The 18,986-nt window shown below is 45.9% G+C and overlaps 1 protein-coding gene across 3 annotated transcripts; it reads right to left on the reverse strand.

Moving 5' to 3' along the window:
- Positions 1-649: 649 nt before the first annotated feature.
- Positions 650-12,416, reverse strand: Tifab (TIFA inhibitor). Of its 3 annotated transcripts, XR_778362.3 has the most exons (4): positions 12,238-12,416; positions 9,151-9,319; positions 3,737-3,891; positions 650-1,926 (listed from the first exon to the last, which is right to left on the reverse strand). XR_778362.3 is itself a non-coding variant. In XM_010614089.2 (3 exons), exon 3 carries the CDS (start codon positions 7,112-7,114, stop codon positions 6,476-6,478), a length of 639 nt encoding a protein of 212 aa, XP_010612391.1. In that variant the 5' UTR covers positions 7,115-7,124; positions 9,151-9,319; positions 12,238-12,416; the 3' UTR covers positions 5,090-6,475. The 3 variants fall into 3 exon arrangements, 1 of the variants encoding a protein (XP_010612391.1); XR_778363.3 differs by lacking the exon at positions 3,737-3,891; XM_010614089.2 differs by lacking the exons at positions 650-1,926; positions 3,737-3,891 and adding an exon at positions 5,090-7,124.
- Positions 12,417-18,986: the final 6,570 nt, after the last annotated feature.

The following is an 18,986-nucleotide window of genomic DNA, read 5'->3' on the forward strand; positions in this document are numbered from 1 at the left end:
ACACTACCTCTCTTGGTTGTCACTCCAACCCCAGGGGTGGTAGCCATCAGTAACGGCACAATAATCTCTGCATTGTATCCCCTATTTGACTTCTCAGAAATTCCACCTCCTGTGTTCCAATCCCCTGAATTACATTTTTGGAATACTTAATTTTGTTTCTTCTGACTCAATCCTGAATGATATATCCACTAACAAAATCACTGAATATAGAGTCCATATTCCCATCTGACCTGCAGCAGGCTGTCTAAAAGGATGATGACATGATGTCCTCACCCCACAGAGAAGCAAGCATGGAAAACCCAGCTTTGGCTGTCTGACTTCCCATTCCAGTGGCCCCCACTTCTGCTTCATTGTGAAGATTCCCACCCTACCCCTTTAAAGGAAAGTGAAGCAAACGTCTCAGCCAGACCTCCTTCCAGCCATCAGAAACCTGGGCTCAGAGCCTGGGCCATCTCAATGGCTTTGCAGGTACCGCCTACACATTAGCACAGTGTCATTTAGGTAACAGAGCGGATCAGAGAAATAACAAAGAAGTGAAGTCTGCCTTTCTAGAGCCCTAGCCCAGACACTGATTTGATTTTGATTCAAAGCTGCCTTTTCTTTGGCTCCTTCCTGGTTGTTCCTAAATGTCTGGAGTGAAAAGGTTTGCTCTGAATGCCCCATTAAGAAACAGGCATTGTGGGATGGGTTGGGGCCACTGCCCATTGGAAAGAAAAAGCAGAGGAACCAGGAAAAGCCAGGGGATGCTGGCATCCTCGCTGGAGTGCACATTTCTGTGGAACAAGCCCCCTTGCCAAATGATGCTTTAAAGCCCTTTCAGCTCACGTGCTTAAAGAAGAAAATAATTAAACTCTTCTGTCAAGGATCACCTGGCTCTCCACATCCCCTCACTTAGGATGTTTTGTTCCCACTGGAGCATGTGATTGGAAAACAAAGGTAAATGGGAGTAATTTATTCCGCATCATTTTTTCCCCCCAGGCAGGATTAAAGCTGCCTCAGCCATAAAGGGTTTACAAACTCTAAAGAAAGATAATAACTTCCCTTCTCACGGTCTGGTCACAGGGAGGTAATGCATGTTTCCAATCAGCTGAGAATGTAACTCAAATGGTAGTTTTTCTTTCAGTTTAATCCGCCTGTGAGTTCACGTTAAAGGTAAGAGGAATCACAGCCCTGCAATGTGAACCGAGTTCATTAAATTCCACATCTCCTCCTAAAGTTGGGGGCAATGGGCTTGTTTACTCCTCCCCCACAAGTCTGGGATAGGTTTTGGCTCTGGGGTGGCAGTGAAAAACTGGAATGCAGGTAGAGCTGCTGCAAGGAAGACCTGGTGGAAAAAGGCCTCCTGACTTCATGGACCGTGGCAATCTCAGCTGCCATGGGTGAAAGCTGAGGAGGAGGAAACAGAGTGTGGCCTGAGAATCAAGCTCACCGTAGATGGAGTGCGAGGCAGTGTCCCAACTTGCAGCTGGTTGCTGGGATGATGAGCCATCCTTGCTGTATGAGGCGTGCTTATTTTTGCATACCTCTTTGCTACCTACAGCCTGGCTACTCAGTGGATTGCTTGTAGAAAGATCTACTCTCGGTTCCTGTCTCGGCTCTATGTTTTGGACACGTGGAGACTGGGAACTGGCTCTCCACTAAGTATTGCTTTACACGTTTATGAAGTGGCCATTTCCTCAGTGACCTGCTGGGAAACCTTTGATGCCACTCTTCCTACTATGCAGCCATTTCTTCAGGTTAAGCATTGCTTTCTCCAACCTTTTCTTTGAAGATGCAGGTACCTCCTGCGGAGTGACTTCCTGGTCTCCTGGAGCCTCCGGGGGTCTCTTAATAGGTAGCACTGGTGTGAGCAATGGAGTGCTGGTACAGCAAGGTGGGCACTGCTGGCATGTGGTGGGGGAGAGGGTCTGTGCAGGCTGGCTCCACCTAACAGGGTCAAGGAGAGGGTCAGAGCAGATCAGACACTTGGCAGATCAAAAGCCAGACTCAATCCAGCCAGCCGGATACTGAGCTCCTCCCAGGGCTTTCCGGGATGCTTATCCTTATGTGCCTCAGTTGGGGCTAGAGATACTGGCTGAGTCTTCTCTGTCTGTCATCATGATGTGGCACCCTGTTAAATCCATCAATCTTTTTCTGCAGTTACTGCACAGAATCCCAAACCCCAGGTTTCACTTGAGTTGGAGCTAGTGAAACTCAAGAATGAGAATGAAGCACCACCTTGTTCTGCCCACGGTGGCCAAGAGGAGGCAGAGATAGCCACCTTCATCACTGTATACCCAGGGTTTGCAACCTTCTGCCCTTGCTGTCTGGCTATCTTCCCGCCACTGCCATCTTAGGATGGCTGGTTCCTGGCATGTGAAGCCTGGCTCAGGCCTTAACATCCCAGGGCTAATCTGTCTGGGCACCAATGCCCTGTCTGTCCATCTACCCTCTACTCAGCTCCATGATGGCCACTGGGAACTTAACATCCAACAGTCTGGGGCCTTTGTTTGAATAGAGCCTAGGTCTCACTGAAGAGCTAGGGACTGGGGTGTGCTGACATCCCCCATAGGAATGCCCTGCTCAGCCGCAGGCTTCCGTTCTCCATGCTGCTGCAGGATGGCATGACCATGCCCACCATGCTTTCTCATGGCATTGCCCTGGACCTATGTCTCTGCTCTGTGCCGGTGTATAGGGCATATGTGTCTCCCTTGACACAGCTTCAAGCAGATTCTGGGTCTTTCTTGCTGGCAGGTTAGGAACATTCACTTTCTCGGAAAAACAGAGGATGTAAGGGTTAAAGTTCCTTAAGGGGCAGCCCAGGGGAAGACTTGTGCATTTGCAGACATTGTCTCAGAGAACAGTAATCCTCCAGGGTCTACCTGACTATAACTGATGTAGCTCCTTGGAGCAGACGTGTGTTTGTGTGCATGTGTAAATCAACTCCACATGTCTACTTGCATTCAATTCATTCCCCTGAACTGGCCAACTATAGCTGAGTCTCTTGAGTATCTGCATACCACAGACTATACTAGATGCCTTACCTGCAGTTCCTTGTTTTACCTCTACAATGCCTCTAAGGTCAGGAGAGCTGTTATTATCCTCATTTTCTCAAAGGAACTACAGCACAGGGGGACTCAGTTAAATGTCAGAGATCAAGAACTAGTAAGTGGGCAGCCTGAGCAGTGTGGCCACTGAGCCTCAGCTGGGAACCACCATAGTGCTTGTGTGGCTGAGTGTGTCTGTGTGTGCTCACATGCACGCATACCCTTTAGCATATGGGCTGTCCCATGCATGAAGCTGAGAGTGCAGAGGGAAATGCTGGGCGAACCTTCCCCAGGGAGGTGTCTATGCAACGAGGGAAGTGGTATGAGGTATGTAGATGAGGTCCTGGAAGCCTACCTGCAAAACCCAATGGTTAGAAGAGTAGGGTGGGTGTTAGGGATCTACTGCTTTAAATCCTCACTACTCTAGAAAAGCAGAGCCCTGGATGGGCAGGATGAGGCAAAGCCTGAGTTTCCCAGGGAGAATTCATGAGTCAGTAGAATCTGAAACAATAAGCCAGATGTTTCTTGATCGCGTCCGTCCTGTGTCTGGCCTTCAGCCTTCAGCCTCATTGATGCTTCATCCTGAAGGCTCAAGTTGCAGAGTCATCCATGGAGGAATAGGCTGCTCTCATAGAACCTCAGCAGTGATGGGCTTGTTCCTTCCTAAAGGGGAGAGAATCCTTGCTCTGGCCTTGGAGAGAGGTACTCACCTGCAGCAGCTTATCCTAAAGGTTCTCCAGAGGGGTTGGGAGCCACATGTGGTGACCCTATGGTGTCTCCAACAGCTCCCTCTCATCAGCCTTTGCTGCCCACATACAGTGTCCGGGGTGGCTCCAGTCTCAGACTCTTGATGTGGGTGGCTGCTCTGTAACACAGTTTGGGCAGCACTTTGACCTGTGAGGGACTCTTGCTCTTTTAGAATAAGCATGTGAGATAACAAGGCAGTTCCAACAGTGGGACAAACTACATGTGGCTCCTCTTCCTTACCACCCTCAACAGTGAGTCTCTTGTTCTACAAACCCTTGGATCTCTTGGTGCACAAACTTCTTCAAATCTCCTCACAACTGCCCACTAGGTCCACAGCTGCAAGAAAACCCTTAGTCAGAGAAGCCTTTGGGCTTTTGACCAGTTTGCCAGACTTCAAATCTTCTTTAGCTTCAGGTTGGTGGTGAACCCTTGGGTGTGTACCTATTAGGTTGACTCCTGATTTCATGACAGTGGCTGACCCTACTGAGTGCTATGGTGTGCCAAGAACTACACTAAGCACTTTGCATTTGCTGCTCTTAATTCCTTCATAACAGCTCTTACTTACAGCCACTGTTGCCTTACCCATTTTCCATGAGAGAAATAAAGGCAAGAACAAGCTTCAAGACTTGTCATGTAGAGGTACAAGATCCCAACAATAAATGTAACTGTACTGTATCTCTAACATGTACCAATAAACTCAATTAAAGCTGAAAAAAAAAAAAAGAACAAGCTAAGTTACTTGCCCAAGATCACAGAGTTCATGAATGGTATAGTTTGGGGAAAGAGAATTAACCTTTCTGGGTCTTAGTTTCCTCACCTGTAAAATATGGTTAATGTCATTGTCATCTGGAGTGAGGTATAAATGAGCCTGTGCATACAGCACCTAGCAGAGTGCTGAGCACATGATAAACTTCAGTAACAAGGCCACTTAACAGTGGAGCTAAGTTTTAAGCTCAGCTGGGGGAGTGAAAATCTAATGACTATAGTATCATTCACAGTGGTAATCGAATACTGTACAGTAATAACTCAGTTCACAAATGCTTCTGTTTACAAATAATTTGGTTCAAAAACAAAAATATTCAGCAAAAATTTGATTCTGCTTACAAACTCCACATCAGCTGACAAACACAATCATGGCCATCTTCCCCACACAAGCATAAATTCAGCCATCTTCTCCCAAATCTTAAAAAAAAAAATAAGTTCTTAAAGCAAGGTACCCCTGTAATCATATCATTAGCTCCATGAATACTTGTCTTGCTTGAGGCTACCCAAAGGCAGAGACTTTATCAGCCTGGGGCTGTGCTTGGTGAAAGTTTGCTGAATGAATAGGGACTGCTTTGGGAGTCTCAAGGGGACCCTTCACAGCATTGGCCATCCCTTCCCTGGCAGCTCTTGCTCTCTTCTGCCTTGTGACTGTTATCTGTGTATACTTGATTTATTTCCTATTCATGCGGGAGCTTCCCAAGTAAAGACATGTTGAGTCTTATATGGCGCCATTTTCTCCATGGGGAAGCTCAGTGTCTAGGAGTGGAGCTGAATCTCCTGTAGTCTCCCTTGAGGTTGTTCTTCTTCAGTGGGGAGTGGCATACACTGGAGGTAGTTACAGAACCCAAGGATATGAGTCATCAAGTGGCAGCACCATGCCCTCTGTGCCTGAGATGGGGAGGGGTCTGGGATCATGGTAACCATCTGAGTTTGTAGGCTCCTCCCTCCATCACACTGGTGAGGACTATTTCTAAGCCTCGTTCTCCCTTGGCAAGATAGCATAGTAAGTGGTTACTGGCATTGTGCTCCCCCATGAACCGAGAAAATCCGCCCACCATTAACCTGCTTGGCCCTTTGCAAATCCCATTTTGCAGACTCTCATCATTGGTATATGACCCAGTCTGAGTGAAGTAATTGCTGGACTGAATTCTAACCCAGGCTTCTACCCCACACCTCATAGGATAAGTCCTGAAAGAGCCCATTGCTCTGGGAAACACCTTTCCTCTGAAGACCTCGCCCTTGGGACAGCCAAGGCTTTGCTCCAGTAGTGGCAAAGAATGGGAGAGTGAGAGGATGAGGAGGATGACAGTGACAATGAATTACCAGGCAGGCCCAGCTCCCAGCTCCCATCCTGAAAGCCCTGAGCTCTGCCTATGTCCTTTCCGGAAATGTGATTCCTACCTTTCCAATTTCCTCTTACACCTCTTCTAGGTTTCCTGCTGCTGCCTCTGCGTGACAACGTGGCATGCAACGTCTGGGGATCAAGGAACCCTATTGGATATGCCAGCTTAATGAAATACTTGTAGTTTATTAAACACAGGCTTCCCTAAGCCCTAAGTGCCTGTGGGTATTTGAAAGCTGAAGGTAACCTGGAGCTACCACAAATGTAATTGCTACATGTGTCCGTGCATTCCTCCTGCAACCTTAAACTCTGGCTCTTAAGCAGCCCTCCAAATGAACAACATAAAGTAACTACTAGTCAGAGAAGGGGGAAAAGTGGAGTAATGCTGGGAGGGGCTCCTCAGAACCCCTCACAGCCTCTAAAATTATATGACGTCCGCATGACCTCTAGACACAGAAGGCTCTTTCCCACCCCTGGGGGCTCTTGTGTGATGCAGAATTGGTTCATTGTGAGCCAGGCAGCCAGCAGGCCTTGAATGTGAAGCTTGCACGTCAGTCTCTCATGATGTAGCTCGAATATTTCAAGCTCTGATTCACTATGACTTGCTCTCAGTGGCAGAACTGCAGAGTGGAGTGTCTGGGGCCTCCCTGTACAGCTGTACTTCTGTTCCTTCTCCAGGCCTGGGTTGGAGATGGTTGTTCTGATTCTGAGAAGGACTGTGGAGAAACCGCAGGTGACTAGGAGTCTGTGTCCCTGAACCTGGAGGAGGTTGCTCCTGTAGGATGCCTTCCCTTTCATCACTCTCCTCAGCCTTGGGTTGGTAAATCAGGGGTGAGCGACTGAGATGGAAGCAGCAGACAAAGGCCTCCAGGGAGGTGCCTCCCTCAATGTGGACCACCATCTGGACCTCACAGAAGGAGACTCTGCTGATGGTGCTCAGGGGGACTTGTTCCAGGGACCTCAGTGGCAGCCCATTGACCCACACACAGCTCTTGCGGCTCAGGACCTTGAGACAGAAGGTCAATACAGTGCTGCCCTTCTCCAGGTAGGGCTCCAGGGACAGGTGTCGATGGGAGAGTTGGGGCAGCTGCAGCTGGAGGTGGACATCCTTCCCCCACCCAACTAGCAGTGGGCTGGTATCATGCTGCCTCTGTACGGGGACATTGGTGAAAGCAGCCGAGCCTGGAGTGGGGTGGTACAGGTTCACCTGCAGGACTGTGAGTGTCCTCTCCATGGTCAAGAACCTGGGAAGGATGTAACACAACATACCTCTGTGGCTTTCTGAGCCTGAACAGCCTGATCTCCTAGTGACCCCTTGGCCATATCTCACCAATCAAAGCCACATATCCATTGATACAGTCGTTCTACCCAAAACTAGGTTAGAGACAACTGGGTCTACCTCTAGATTTGCTCTGAAGGTGAGACATGCTACCTCTCCTCTCTGCATTATAGTTTTCTGCAATGTAAGTATATCTATCCTTCTATTCAAGGGATAAAGCATATTAGCTTGCGGTTGGGGCTTTGGTTGTCTGTTGGTAATTTGGGGACAACTGGCCTTGCTTCATACGATGGGAAGGGAAGAAATACAGGTTACACCTTTCTTGCATCTGACAGTCACAGAACAAACCCTTGCTGAACCTTTCTTTGAGTCTGGAGCCAAACTAGCTGCTGCAGAGAAGGAGATGTAATCAAGCTCACTCCCAGGAGTACCCAATGGAGAGAAATAATGTTCCTAGCTCTGGGGGTATGGTGGGACACAAGAGAGGGAAGCTCACCTACTTCTGGGCATCAGAAAGGCTGCTGGAGACCCCAAGGCAGAATACAAACAGCTAGCACTTTCCAAGGGCCTCCTATGGGCCAGGTCCAGTGCTCCGTGCATTCTCTTGTGAAGGGAACAAGCATCTTGTCTTTACCAATGGGTGGAAGACAGACCCTGATGGACAAGGTGGACAGTACCAAGAGATAGCTCACTAGTGAATTCATAGAGGTTTCATGGAGGCAACTGGTGCTGTCTGTCACAGTGGAAAATCTCCACATCATTTGCCCCACAAGTCTGTCTCCAGGAATTTGTCCTTTGGAATCTCATTGGCACACAGGGGAGGCCATTTCCAATGTTCAGCTTTGTTCCTGCATGGATTTGGATTTGAGGGACACAAACTCTCTGCCACATCCACATACCCTGCAGGGCCCGGGATCTGCTGCCTCTTTAACAGGAACCAAAGGCTGAATGCCCTTGGATAAGTAATACATTTTCCTAGCTCCAGGCTTTTGTCCATATTATTTTCCATAAGGACATATCTTCTATCCCAAATTCTGTGTTCAAATACTGCTCATCTTCCAAGGCCTGGTTGTTAACTCGTCCATGAGGTTGTTTTTCCCCTGGGAAAAGTGACCTCTGCTCTCTGACATCCACAGCAGAGAGAGCGCGCCTCTTTCACCTCCACCACTACTCCTTCTCCCCATATCTGCATTTCATGCCAGAGTTCTGTGGGCCTTTTCCTGTCTTCCCTGAGCTCCTCTCTTGTCTCCCTGGGGCCTTCCAAAGGCAGAGTGTTCCCCAGTTCTCAGTATAGAGAGCTCCTGGCCACAGCAAGTATCTGAGGACACATCACTCAGTTGGCTAAATGAGGAGCTTACATATACGGTCTAGTCAAGTACTTGCAGCCCACTAATGGGAGATTGGTCCTCAAAGGCCATGGGACAAGAGCTTGTACCAGGTGGCACAAAGTCACCACTTCTAGTCCTCACCTCTCTGTCCCTCCTGTCCTTCAGATGCAGTTAGTTAATGGGGACCTCCTGGTCTGATAGTGTGGCCTAGGCCCCTCAGGATACCCCTTTTCCCTGGTACATATAAAGACATGTCCTTCTAGCCACATTCTCCTTTGAGCCCCTGCTTGCAGAAAGCCTCTCCCTCCCTGAGGCTGGGAAACAGGCTGAGCCCAGGACAACTGGCCTGGCCAGGAGCTGTGTTCACCCCTAGAAACCAATCCTGTGGCTCAGGGACCCTGGTAGAATTCATCAGAAAGGATTCACAGTTCTGTGTGACCTCACTCTGTTCTGTTGAGCCATTTAGAGCTGACAAAATCAGCCACCAGAAAAGTCCCCGAGTGGCTTTCTCTTAACTCTTGGATCCCAACTCCTCTGGGAAAAAACCCATCCCTCATGATTCTGCCTCTGGCTATAAAGTAAGAAAAAACACCCAGGTGTGTGTCTGGCAAGAAGCCCTCCTCTCAGCTTCCCTGTGGGTTCCGTCCCTCTGACTTCACCTACCTTGTGGCCAGCACCACATCTGGCGTTAGCCCTGCAGCTGTGAGCTCTCCTGAGGGAGTGGGTCTGGGCTGGGGCAAAGCGGGGGTGGGGCTGGGATGCTTGTATGGCTGCAGCTCAGGAACATAATGCGTCAGAAGTTGCTTCCGTTTGCTTCTTTCTTCCTTTTTCCCTTTAGGAAAGAAAATGGAAGTGTAATTTTCCATTGCAGAAGTGCAACCCACTGCTGAGAGCTGGGGAAATCCCAGCCTGGGATCCCATCTAGGAGCAGGTGGGGCTCTCCCCTGGGTCATAGTGCTGCCTGCCTCTACTACTCTATCCCAGGGTATTGGCAAACTTGCCCTGGCCCTGACTGTCCAATGAGGCAAAAGCAGCCCTGGTGTGTAGGAAAGGAGGCCTTAGTGGGCAGGGAGCAATAGGACTCTGAGGAGTGCCCTCTGGCTGAACTAGGATTGGTTTAGGAAGCTGTGGTCAGTAGTGCAATCCCTGGAGTGTCTCAGGAAACAGAGGGGCATGAGGAGGGGAGAGAAGAGCCATTCCCAGAAGGTCACCTTTCTTACAGAGCATCCAGAAACTATCTCATGTGCCCACCAGTCTGGCTCTGCTGGTCTGGAAGCAGTCTAGTGGAGGTCATAGTGGACCCTTGCCCCGAGCTATGGGCTCTGACTGGATGATGTTATAGCACTAATCCTTCATACTACCAGTGTGTTCAAATCACCTTCCTTACCTGCCACCCTGCTGAGGTGACAAAAGACATGAACCCATTTTATAGAGGGGCAATCCAGGCCCTAGGAGAGACAGTGTCAATCCCCGAGCCCCAGAATGAATGAGCAGCACAACCCTTTCTCTTTCTGCCATCAAACCCTGGGCATCATGGGGCTTTTAGTAGGGGTACAGGCCGGGCCACCCCTGGAATGCTGCAAATGTCTTCCTGACTTGCCTCACTGCCTCCCAAGCCTACTGATTTTTGAGTTCTCATGAGTGACTCTGGTGGCTATTTGAAATCCCTAGCCTGCTTCCTCGATTCTGAGCATTTAAGTCCTCCTTTTACAGTAGTGGGTTGCTCAGAAAGATATGAGCATGAATAGTTGTTGCTATAGAAGGGTAGTGATGGAAGAGTCTCTTGGAGGGCTTCCTGGAGGAAGAAGATCTTAGAGCCACCTCTGAATCTCATGGCTACAGAGGCTGGTTACCTAGCAGTTAAAGGTCTAGAGTCTAGGCTAGTCACATCTGATTTAAATTCTGTTTTAGGAAGTGCCTCATCCTGGGTGAATCTTTTCACCTGGCTGAATCTCAGGCTTTCCATCTGTAAAATGGAAACTGTAGGAACATCTATTTCAAAGGACTATTGTGAATACTCAGGAAAAAAAGAGAACATTACAATGCTTGGGTATTATTATGAGTGGGATATGAAATATCCCTTAAAACAAAACAAAACACTGTTGAGGGCTTGGTTGGCAGTTGTGGGCTTTGTTAAGTGATTGGATCACAAGGGCTCTAACTTTATTAAGTGGGTTAATCCATTGATGAGTTCATTAGCTAAATAGATTTATTAGGCAATAGGGACTAGTAGGTGCCCTCTCCCTCTCCCTCTTCCTGCCACTCTTTTACTGAACTGTGCCATTCCCCCATGATGTTTCTATCTCATCACAGACCTACAAGCAATGGAGCCAGTTGTTCAGGGACTGAAATCTCTGAAATCATGAACCAAAGTGGGTCTTTCCTCCTTAAGTTGATTTTCTCAGGTAGTTTGTTGCAGAACAGAAAGCTCACTAGCACATGTATGCTGCCTGGCAAGTGCAGAGTCAACCAATGGGAGTCTACCTAATGGATTAATGAAGAGATTTCAGCTCCAGCTATGGAATAGAAGGTAACAGACGAACCTTCCCACTAAGAACTACAAATAACAGGTTTTTAAAAATCAATTTGAAAGGCACTAGAAGACAATGGGGATCCAGGACTTGAAGAGACAAGACGTCAGTGAGAAGGAAAACCTACTCATTTCATGAAGCCTGACATGCTACCCTCTTCCTTCTGAGACATTTGCAAATTTAAAAGCAACAGGGGCCAAAAGTCTGGGCAGAAAGTGGCATCTGAGAACTCTCAGAACAGGAGAGACACACAATGGACCTCAGGACTCAAAAGGCCAAGAGCCTAGGTAAAAGAGAAACACAGAGAAGGGAGCTGGCCTTTCTGTTCTACCCTTATGTCATCTGCTGATTTCAAAGCTGGTGGAATGAGAGGCTGAAACCCCAAGTAAACAAGAGCTAAAAAGCTAAGAGCTAAGCAGAGCCTTTGGCAGCCACAGCACTAAAGAAACTAAAATCGGATTCCAAGGTCAGCCAATAGGTCTTGTTAAACACACTGGGCTTTCAAATGAGACTCCATAGGGTACTCCTAGAACTAAGGGTAAATCAAAATAGACCAGGTCTAAAGAAGACTGAAACCTGGCCTGAAATGATCTCCATCTCTCTCCTTGAGCTACATTCTAGAAGAAAAGTAAACACTTGCTAGACAAAGTTACATACAGGCTTCTACAGTTTTCCATTAACAACTAAATTTCATCCACAGTTAGTTAGAAAAGTGCTAGACTGTCTGAGATACAAGATTCATTTTCTAAAACATGAGAGAAAAAATAGAAACTAGAAACACCCTCAACACACACACACACACACACACACACACACACACACACCATGAACAATTGTTCAGAGACATTTTATTTTACTAGCCCCAAACTGGAAACAACCCAAATGTCCATAATGGGAACATTGGTAAACAAACTGCAAAATATGTATACCATGAAACATTAAAAAGCAAAGAGAAGATAGCAAAATAATGATATATATTATATAAATGAGTCCCAGAAGTATTACATGGAGCAAAAGAGATGCACAAAAGGTATAGATTGTATGAGTCTATAGACATGGAGTACATGAACAGGAAAACCTAACCCATATTAAATGACAGAAAACAATACTGAATTAACTTTACAGAGAGGAACTGACTGGCACATCAGTTTGTTACAGTTGACATACACAACAAGACTAAAAATTAGGTGGCTTGAACAACAGAATTTTATTGGCTTACATTTCTGGAGACTCGAAGTTCAAGATCAAGATTTTGATGAGATTGAGTCCTTCTCTGAGTTGTATGAGAGAATCTTTCTTTACCCTCACCTAGCTTCTGGTGGCTTGCTGGCAAACCTGTGGCATTCACTGGCACTCTGTGGCTTGTAGGAGCTTTATCCAGATCACTGCCATCATTGTCACGTGGTGTCCTCTATGTGTGCATATCTGTTTCCAAATTTCCTCTTTTTATGAGAACAACAGTTTTATTGGATCAGGGCCCACTTCAATGACCTCATTAAAACTGTCAGTAAAGACACTATTTCCAAATAAAGTCATATTCTGAGAAACTAGGATGTCTTCAATACATGAATTTGGGGATGAGGGGGTACAATTCAACCGTAACAACTGGAATGCATCATGAGAGAATTTTCAGCAGTGATGAAAGTGCAGTGGTGAAATAGTGTGTACAGACAGAAACTTACCAAGCTGTGAACTTATGATTTTACATTTTACTGTATGGAATTTTGCAGAATAGTTTTGCTTCCCTAAAAATTCTCTATGCATTACCTATTCGTACTCTAATCTCTTTCAACAACTGATATTTTTAATTTGGTACCGGGAATCAAACTCAAGGCCTCACACTTGGTAGGCACTGCATCACTGAACTACATCCCTGGCCCAACTGTGGCGATCAGATGAGAGGAATGAGGTCTAATTGTCCTCCTCAGTGAACAGTGAGGAGAAAGAGGGCGTGCGAGTGTGCTCACACGTGGTAGGGAAAAGTAAAAACACCTGAGGTTACGTTGTTTACCCAGAGAAATGCCCTGGATGGTGGGAGACAGATGAAGCCTGTGGAACTGTAATTACTTGTGCTGTATCTGAGTGAATAAAGCCAAGGTACACCAGTCATTTGGGGCTCTATGTCGAAGGGAGATACACTCAAGCCCCCTGGCCCCCCTAGATTTTAACCTGTTTCTGTGTCTCTTTATTTTTCATCTCTGTCAACCCTTGGTCGTTTTTGAACCTGTAGGCTGGTTCCTATAACCAACCACTGATATTTTTAGTGTCTTCATATTTTTATCTTTTCTCAGAATACAGTGGACCCTTGACTTATGAACTCAATTGGTTTCCCAGCACAGGTTGTAACTCAAGTTGGTTGTTAAAAGTCATACATCTGAGGTCTGGATGTTTAGCTGGGTACACACTATAGATAACAAGAAGCAGATGAATCTTCCATTAATCTAATTAACCTAAGTTGTTCATATGTCAGACTGGTTAGACCATGAGGGTCCACTGTGCTTATCATTGGAATCATACATGTAGCCTTTTCAGATTTCTCTCATTTAATAATATTGATTATAGGTCCCCCCATGTCTTTTCCTAACTTGATAGCTTGTTTCTTTTTAGCACTGAATAATATTTCACTCTCTGGCTGTACCACAGCATATCTATCCATTTATATATACTGGAGGACGTTGCAGTTACTTCCAAGTCTTGACGATTATAAATAGTTATTTTAAACATTGGCATGTGTGTTTTTGTGTGTTCATTTGGTATGAATAAGGATTGTAGAATTGTACAGAAAGAGCATACTTAGTTTTGTAAGAAATTGCCAACCTGTCTTCCAAAGTGGTGTACTGTTTTGCATTCCTACCAGCAACGAATGGGAGGCCCTACTCCTCCGCATCCTCTCCAGCATTGACATTATCCATGTTTAGATTTGCATTATTGTAACAGGTGTGTAGTGGTAACTTATTGTTTTAAACTAAGGACATTATGTTAATGTCTTTTAATACGTTTATTTGCTATCTCTATATCTTTTTTGGTGAGATGTCCAGTTCTTTTGTTCACTTTTTATCTAGCTGTTTGGTTTCTTATTGTTGAGTAACAGTTCTTTATCAATTTTTTTTTCCAAATAATTTTACCTAGCCTATGGCTTCTTTTCTTGTTCCTTGGAGAGTCTTTTGCAAAGCAGGAGTTTTAAACTTCAATGAAATCCATTTTATTGACTTTCTCTCATGAACTGTGCCTTGGGTGCTACATTTTAAAAACCCATCATTAAATCTAAAGTCATCTAGATTTTCTCTGATATCATCTTCTAAGGATTTTTTATAGTTTTACACCTTTATTTAAGTTTCTTATCCATTTTGAGTCACTTTTTATGAAGAATGAAAGGTCTGTGTCAGATTCATTTTTTTTTTATTATAGATGTCCAATAAGCTTAGCACGGTTTGTTAAAAAGAATTTCCCCCCACTGTATTCTCTTTTCTTGTCAATGAATAGTTTATTATATTTATGCAGGTCTATTTCTGGGTCTGTTTATATAGGTCTATTTTGTACCATTGATCTATTTGTCTATTTTTTAATCAATACTATCCTGTTTTTATTATTATAGTAAATCTTGAAATTGAGTAAAGTCAATCCTTCCATTTTGTTCTTCAATATCACTGCAGCTATTCTATGTCTTTTTCCTCTCTATATAAACTTTGAAAATCAGTTTGTTAATATACACAAAATAACTTAGTGGGGTCTTGATTGGGCATAGAATCTAAAAAAGGTGGGAAGAACTGGCATTTGGTAATAGTGAATCTTCCCATTAACGAATATGAGTTATTTCTCCATTTAGTTAGTTCTTTCATTTCTCTTAGATATTTTTGTAGTGTTCCTGTTACATGTTTTATAAAATTTATATCAATATTTCTTTTATATGGGTGCTAATGTAAATGACATATTTCTAATCTCAAATTCCACTTGTTTGTTGTTTGTACACAGGAAATTAATTGACATATTTATATTAATCTTGTATCCTGAAACCGCTTATAATCACTATTTCCAAGCGTTGTTTTTAGTCAGTTCTTTCAGATTTTACACTTAGAAAATTACATTATTAAAAAATAAATTTGATTTTTTTCTTCCCAATATGTACATATTCTATCTCCTTTTATTATCTTACCTCTTTAGCTAAGACTTTAAATATGATGTTGAAAAGGAAAAGTGAGAGAGAATATCTTTGTCTTATTCTTGAGTGGCAAATTTTTTAGTTTCTCATGAAGTATGGTATCGAGTTGTAAATTTCTTACAAATTCTTTTTTTTCAAACTGAGGATGGTATGCTGGGCAGAGTAGCCCATGGCTATAATCCCAGCACTTGGAATTCTGAGGCAGGAGGATTATCATGAGGTTGAGGCCAGCCTGGGCTACATAGTGAGCTCAAACCCAGCCTAAATTGCATAGCAAGATCCTGTCTCGAAACAAAAATAAAAACAGTAAAACAAATGAAGCATGGTTCCGTTTCTAGTTTTTTGGAGATAGTACGTTTTATGGAAGTCGTACCTTAAATCAGTGCAGATAGCTGCCCCTCCCTGATGGGTGGATGAATAACTGGAAACCCAAGCAGCCACTGTGAGATGTGTCAGGACTGCAAGTGCTCGTGGAGCAGAGCCTGCTTCTCCTGTTGTGGCTTGCCATGATTCAGAGTCTTTCCCCACATTGGTCTCCTAAGCCCAAAGATTGGCTGACCTATTGAGTGTCCCAAAAGCATACAAAAGGGCCTCCTCAAATCTTTGTACTCTGGGCTTGTCATCCAGACAGGACCTCAGCGGTATTCAGATATTCCTGCCCATCAACAAAGCCAGGTGGAGGCAGAAGCCTGGTAGGGGACCTTGTCATCCCTAGATATGTGGCCCTGGGCTAGTGTTACCCCATCTCTGGGCCTAAGTCTTCTTCCCTTGGGAAGGAGACAACACCACCACAACACTCTTGGTTGCAACCGTGCCTCCGCGAGGGGAGGGCCAGGCCCACATTCAGCTCTGGTGTGGGATGGTGTGTGGGCAGAAGAGATGTTTGGCTTTTGTGCCCTAAATAACTTGAGTCAGAACATTTCCCAGAAAGAAAGAGAACTGAAACAACCAGGGAATTCATCTGGCAAGGGAAGTTCTGCCCAGGCTCTATCTTCAGGAAGTGCCTGGGTTTGGCGGAAACATTTGATAGCAGTGGCTGCTGCTGCCTTTCCAGATGAGTTGGGGCCTGAAGTGAGTGGGGAGGGTGAGATCTGGGGAGTGGAGATGCAGCCTGTCGAGCCCTGCTGGTATGGGCTTGTAGGAACCAGCCTAGAGCTCAACCAAGGGGTGACAGAGATGAAAATAGACCCAGAAACAGGTTAATATCTAGGGGAATCATGTGTGTCTCCCTTCGACATAGAGCTCAAATGCCTGGTGCGCCTTAGCTTTATTCACTCAGACACGGCACGAGCAATTAGGGTTCCACAGGATTCATGTCTCCCACCCTTCCTGGTACTTCTCGGGTAAACAACATAACCTCAGGTGTTTTTACTTTTCCCTGCAGCATGTTAGCGCACTTGTGCACCCTCTTTCTCCTCAGTGCTCACTGAGGATCCCAGTTAGATCTACGCTTCCCATCTGATCTCCACACGGGCGTCATTCTGCCTGCCCCCTTGCTGTGACTGCTCTTGTTGGCCGATAGGTATCTGATGTTGAAACCCTGGAAATGTTACATCAGTGAATAGATAATCTCCATCCTCTGCTCTTTGGAGAACTCAGAGACGGAACAACAGCCTCTCCAAAACTTCCCCGGAAATTCTTATCCCAGGGCTGTCGCGAGCCGCGACGTCGGGGTCCTGCCAGCAGGCCCCAAACCTGAGAGGATTCACCGAGAGTAAGCACACTGAGTCATGCTCAGGTTCAAACAGGGTTCTTCTTTATTCTCTCCTTTATTGCCAGATGGCTCTCACACTTATATCAGGCAATAGTATGAAAGTAAAAACAACTTCAAGGATGAAAAACAATCTCAAGGATGACCATACAAGGCCACAATTATGGCTCCACAAAGTACACATGATTTACAAGAAACAGGTGTTTTTTCTGGAAAGCGAAACTCAGCTCTACAAAATGGTTATTGTAAATAATGCCATAAAATGGCAGCCAATCACAGCCAATCAGAACTTACAACATAACAACTCCTTCGCTCAGGGAACGGCAATGCAAGCAGCCAGCTGTCTTTCAGGCAGTCTCCCACAAGGGCTTCCCTACAATGTTAGGGCCAGGCACACATGGGTCTGAAGCTTGCTCCTTCAAGTAACAGCTGTGTGTCCTCAACCAAGCAAGGAAGTCTCTCTGAACCTCACTTTTCTGCTATTTAAAATAAAGAAAATCAGTGCGGACAGCTCTACCTCCTGGGTGGATGGATGGATGGATGGATGGATGGATAACTGGAAGCCTGAAAGCTACTGGGAGATGCAAAGCCAAGCAGGAGGCAGTTGGAAAGCTTGAGGTGTATGTGTGTGTGTGTGGGGGGGTGGTCTTGCACCACTGGAAGGTGTGAGGGAGTCTTCTCTGACTCAATGTGAGAAACATGCAGAAAGCTGATAAACAAGAACTGCTCTTAGCAAAACTTTTGACTGTAGAGCAAAAATGCATCCTGGGAAGAGGGGCTGACAGAAGAATCTAATCCAGCCTGAGCAAACTCACAAGGCCTGGGTTTTGCTTAAAACAAGCAGTTTTCGACTTACATTCCTAATGCCTGTGAATTTCACTTTAATTTATAATGCAGGAAAAGAGTTGCTCTGAGACCCTCCAGACTCTTGCTCATCCATTTGCCCCCGACACAGGAGAAGGCTGCCTATATTACACTGCAGAGGTAGAGGCTCACAGCAGTCAGCTGACTTGCTCAAGGTCATACATCTGGAAAGAGATGGAAGAGATCTGAATCCAGTTGCTGGGGACTCCTGGGCCTAACCATGAAGCCATCGTGCCTCACAGGTGGTGTTCTCTTGAGTCCAGCTTCCTGGCCTTCTGCAAAAGGGTGACCCTCTGGTCAGCCACTGGAATGCTCCATGGAGAGAGGGCCTGCTGCCAGCCCTTCCCAGCTGGTGACCACCAGGTGGCAGCATACTGAAGCCCAGTGGACTGCTTTTGGGGAGGGGCAGTTTGAAAGCCCCAGGGAGACTTACATTACTGCAAGGTGTGGGGGTGTCCTTGCTTCTCTGACTCAAAACCCCTGACGTGGCTAAAGGAATCCACTGCTAATCCACCCAACTCATAATGAGCCTGGAGGTAAAGCAGGAAGTGATAGCATGGGTTGTGTGGGGCAGTGTGTACCGGCACAGGTTAAATAATCTTGCCTGAGGAAGCAAACAGTATGTCAACAGAGTGAGGATGAGGAACGGAGATTGCTCACTGTCTATGAAATGAGTTAGGGCCGTCAACTTGGTGAGAGGGGCTCAGAAGGGAAATGCACCTAAGGCCATGTGATGGAGCTGTTCTGGGATTGCCAGGAAAGCACTCTCCTCACTGGCTCTGGAGGAAAGAAAAAAGCCTTCGTAATTCAGAGACTGTGAACCCCAAGGTTGAGAATGGCCCCCGGGGGGGCCTTCTGGAGGACCAGGAGTGTCCCGAGGCCTGCTGGTGACTAGGGGTTGGGGCACTTCTGGTGTCGGGTGGGGCCTGGGAGAGGGAGGGAGATGGCAGATCCCTTGCTTCTAGAAATGTTTCTGCCTGGCCTTGCTCTATGTCCTTACCTAACAATGACAGCTACGACTTGTTTGAATTTTAAAACAACAGAATAGCTTTGTTCTTTAGTGACTCCTGACTAAATGCTGTGTCTTGGCTATGCCCTTATTGGACTTGTCTTGTTTAATCCTCCTCACAACTGAGACAGGTTCCAGTTGTCATCTTATTTCACCAGTGAGACTTGGGCATGATTAGGCAGCTTACTTAAGACCATCTGGATATTAAGCAACAGAGCTACCTTT

This window comes from Fukomys damarensis, unplaced genomic scaffold (genome assembly GCF_012274545.1).
Source record: "Fukomys damarensis isolate Sample0158 unplaced genomic scaffold, DMR_v1.0_HiC HiC_scaffold_9, whole genome shotgun sequence".
NCBI lineage: Eukaryota > Metazoa > Chordata > Mammalia > Rodentia > Bathyergidae > Fukomys > Fukomys damarensis.

What these genes read in the sequence shown, in the direction of transcription:
- Tifab (XM_010614089.2), bottom strand. Translation starts at nt 7,114, where the DNA reads ATGGAGAGGACACTCACAGTCCTGCAGGTGAACCTGTACCACCCCACT.